The sequence below is a fragment of the Crocuta crocuta genome, unplaced genomic scaffold (assembly GCF_008692635.1).
Source record: "Crocuta crocuta isolate KB4526 unplaced genomic scaffold, BGI_CrCroc_1.0 scaffold443, whole genome shotgun sequence".
Taxonomy (NCBI): domain Eukaryota; kingdom Metazoa; phylum Chordata; class Mammalia; order Carnivora; family Hyaenidae; genus Crocuta; species Crocuta crocuta.
The window spans coordinates 1,225,543-1,228,328 of record NW_027529446.1 but is presented as its reverse complement, the minus strand read 5'-3'; the positions used below and the strand labels follow the sequence as shown (position 1 = coordinate 1,228,328).

Here is a 2,786-nt window from a genome sequence, read left to right as displayed (position 1 = left end):
CAGCGGATCTCAGGCCCCCTCCCCCCGCCCCCCATTGTCTGGGGACCAGTCTGTCCAGGTCCCGGGTCAGGCTGCATGGCTGAATCTGGGGCCCACGGCAGCCCGGTACAGAGCAGTGTCACGGTGTCCCCTGCTGTGTCGGGCCGGTGTGGGTGTTGGGCTAAGTTGCTCTGCAGCCGATCTTTCACCCCTGTGCCCCTCCCCCACAGAATATGCTGTTTGAGAGCATCCAGGAGGGCAAGTACGAGTTTCCGGAGAAGGACTGGGCCCACATCTCCTTCGCTGCCAAAGACCTCATCTCAAAGCTTCTCGTCCGCGACGCCAAGCAGAGGCTGAGCGCCGCCCAAGTCCTGCAGCACCCCTGGGTGCAGGGGGTGAGTGAGCGTTGCTGGGGACCTCCTGCCTCCGGCCCGCCTCCCATGGGGAAGGAAGGGACTTTCAGCAGGAGCGGGAGCACCCCTGTGCAAGCCAGCATCAACACCCCCGGATGCAGTGTGGGCCTGGGGCCCGGCCTGGGGGCCCCCGCGGGAGCTGGGGCGCTGTGGTCAGACCCACCACCTGCTTCCGGCTGGGGCCCCGGCTGCAGAAATCGCTTGAGCCCGTGCTTGGAGGCATCAGGCATCTTCCTGCCCGGCACGGGGAGCAGGCTGAGGTCATCCAGCTTTGGGGCAGGTGGCAGACCTGCTCCCTGTCCCCACGGGGCCGGGAAGCGCCAGGCTGCCAGCCCAGGGCAGGGAGGGCACACGTGCAAGAGTCTTGAATGTAGAAGCTGGCACTGGGGGTCCACAGGCAGCCCTGGTCGCAAGGCGAGCTGCTGGAGGGGCTTCCGTCCCCTTCTGGAGCAGCGGGAGGCCCTGGGGGGCGAGAGAGGGGCAGGGCGGGGTCTAGAGAGCCGCTCTGGGCTTCTGCTCCCCCTTCCCTTCCCCCGGCCTGGCTGGGCTCCAGCAGACACACCCCCTTCACCTCGGTCGCTGCCAGTGGGGCCCCCGGGAGGCAGCTGGGCTCTGCTCTTCAGCTTCTCCTCTCCCCTGTCCGTACAGTGTGCTCCAGAGAACACCCTGCCCACTCCCATGGTCCTGCAGAGGTGAGGCCCGCGGGGGGTCTTGGGCCCTGGAGTCGGGGGGACCCCAAGTCGGGAGCGGTTAATGTTAAGATGTTTAAAACTACAAGCCGTCTTTAAATTGGGGGGCGCTGGGGAAGCCATCTAAGCGCTTGGGCGTCCTTGTACTAGCGGTGGTGACGCATTGGGTTGCTCGCAGGGGTCCTGGTGCCCAGGGAGGCTCAGCGCGCCTGGGACCTGCGGCCCCCTCCCCCCGAGGTATTGCACGGGCTCCAGGGATCCCAGGGGGTCCCCGCAGCCACCCTCACCTCCTTGGTAACCGCCCCGTCCCCAGGAACAGCTGTGCCAAAGAGCTCACGTCGTTTGCGGCCGAGGCCATCGCCATGAACCGGCAGCTGGCGCAGCGGGAGGAGGACGCGGCCGAGGAGGCGGAGCAGGGCCAGCCCGTGGTCGTCCGCGCCGCCCGCTGTCTGCGGCTGTCCCCACCCTCCCAGAGCAGGCTGGCCCAGCGGCGACAGCGAGCCAGCCTGTCCTCGGCCCCTGTGGTCCTGGTGGGAGACCACGCGTGACCCTCCCCTTCCTCTGTACATAGGTCACCCCCCCCCATCAAATCTAAAGAGTTTTTTAAGCTATTGCCAGCCGGTGACCAGCAGGCCACCCTGCCCTGGCTGGTCCCCAAGGCGCTAAGCTCAGTTGGGGGGGCCCTTTTTATATGAGGTTTTTGCTGTTGGGTTTTTTTCTTTTTTCTGTCTCACCCTCGTTTTTTTTTCCCTTTAAAGGTGTTAAAAGCAAAGCAGGCGCCTGGGGGGAGGATGGAGGCTTTGTCGCTGGGCTTGTCCCGTCCCTGCCCCCAGTCTCAGATGCTCACCTGTACTGTGAAGGGCCCCCACGCCCGCCCCGCCCAGATGTGACTCAGGAGAGGAGGGCGCGAGCGCCTTCCAGAGCTGGGGGCACAGAAGCGCACCCCTCCCCCAGCCCTCACAGTGTTTTCAGGGACGGGCCACCCCCACGTCTCCCCGGGGTGACACGGCACCTCTTCCATCCCTCACCCGGAAGCAGCCTGGTCGCTTGGAGGGCATGGGCTCCTCAGGTCTCCCTTGTGTCTAGAGGGGGTCTGGGTGCAGGCAGGTGGGATACACGGCCGCCCGCCGGACCCCCCGTCTGACTGACAATCGGGGCTCCCTCGGACCTTGACCTTAAGCTGCAGCTCTCCCTGCGCCCTCCCCTGCCCTCTCCACGGGGACCCCGCCCACGCAGGAGGGCAGTGCCAGAGGAAGTGGGAGGGGTTGGACAGGCGCCCGTCAGCCAACGTGGGGGTCCCTTGGACCCCCACCCCGGGCACCGGAGTGCCCCTTCTCAGGGCTCAGTCTGACCATGGCCACGTCCTGCCCCTCGCCGTCGCCGCTCGGGTCTGGTGAGGAAGCTCCGTGAGCGCCCCCTGCCGCCGCCTCAGAGCCAGGGCCCAGCCAGGGGTCCTGCTGAGCCCCCCGCCCCCCAGGGCCACGCGGCCCACCTTCAGGAACACGGCTACCGCTCCCCCCGGGCACCCAGGAACCGCCGCGCCCGCCTCCACCCACCTCAGCGCCAGGGTCAGACGAGTGACCCCCTTCTTCCCTCGGGTGGGAAACACTATGCAATACAGGCTCCCCTTTTCGCCGTGTCCCGAGCTTCGGCCGGGGGCTGGGGGGCCCGCAGCGCCCCGTGAGGGCAGCCCGGCCCCGGGGTC

General features: G+C 67.4%; 1 protein-coding gene across 1 annotated transcript in view; it reads left to right on the top strand.

The window, feature by feature from the left end:
* Positions 1–2,780, top strand: part of MKNK2 (MAPK interacting serine/threonine kinase 2) — a 7,884-nt gene extending 5,104 nt beyond the window's left edge. The window contains exons 10-12 of the mRNA XM_077760676.1: positions 210–374; positions 1,041–1,084; positions 1,395–2,780. Of these exons, the coding sequence (XP_077616802.1) occupies positions 210–374; positions 1,041–1,084; positions 1,395–1,629 (444 nt within the window). The 3' untranslated portion in view covers positions 1,630–2,780. The remainder of the gene's footprint in view (positions 1–209; positions 375–1,040; positions 1,085–1,394) is intronic.
* Positions 2,781–2,786: the final 6 nt, after the last annotated feature.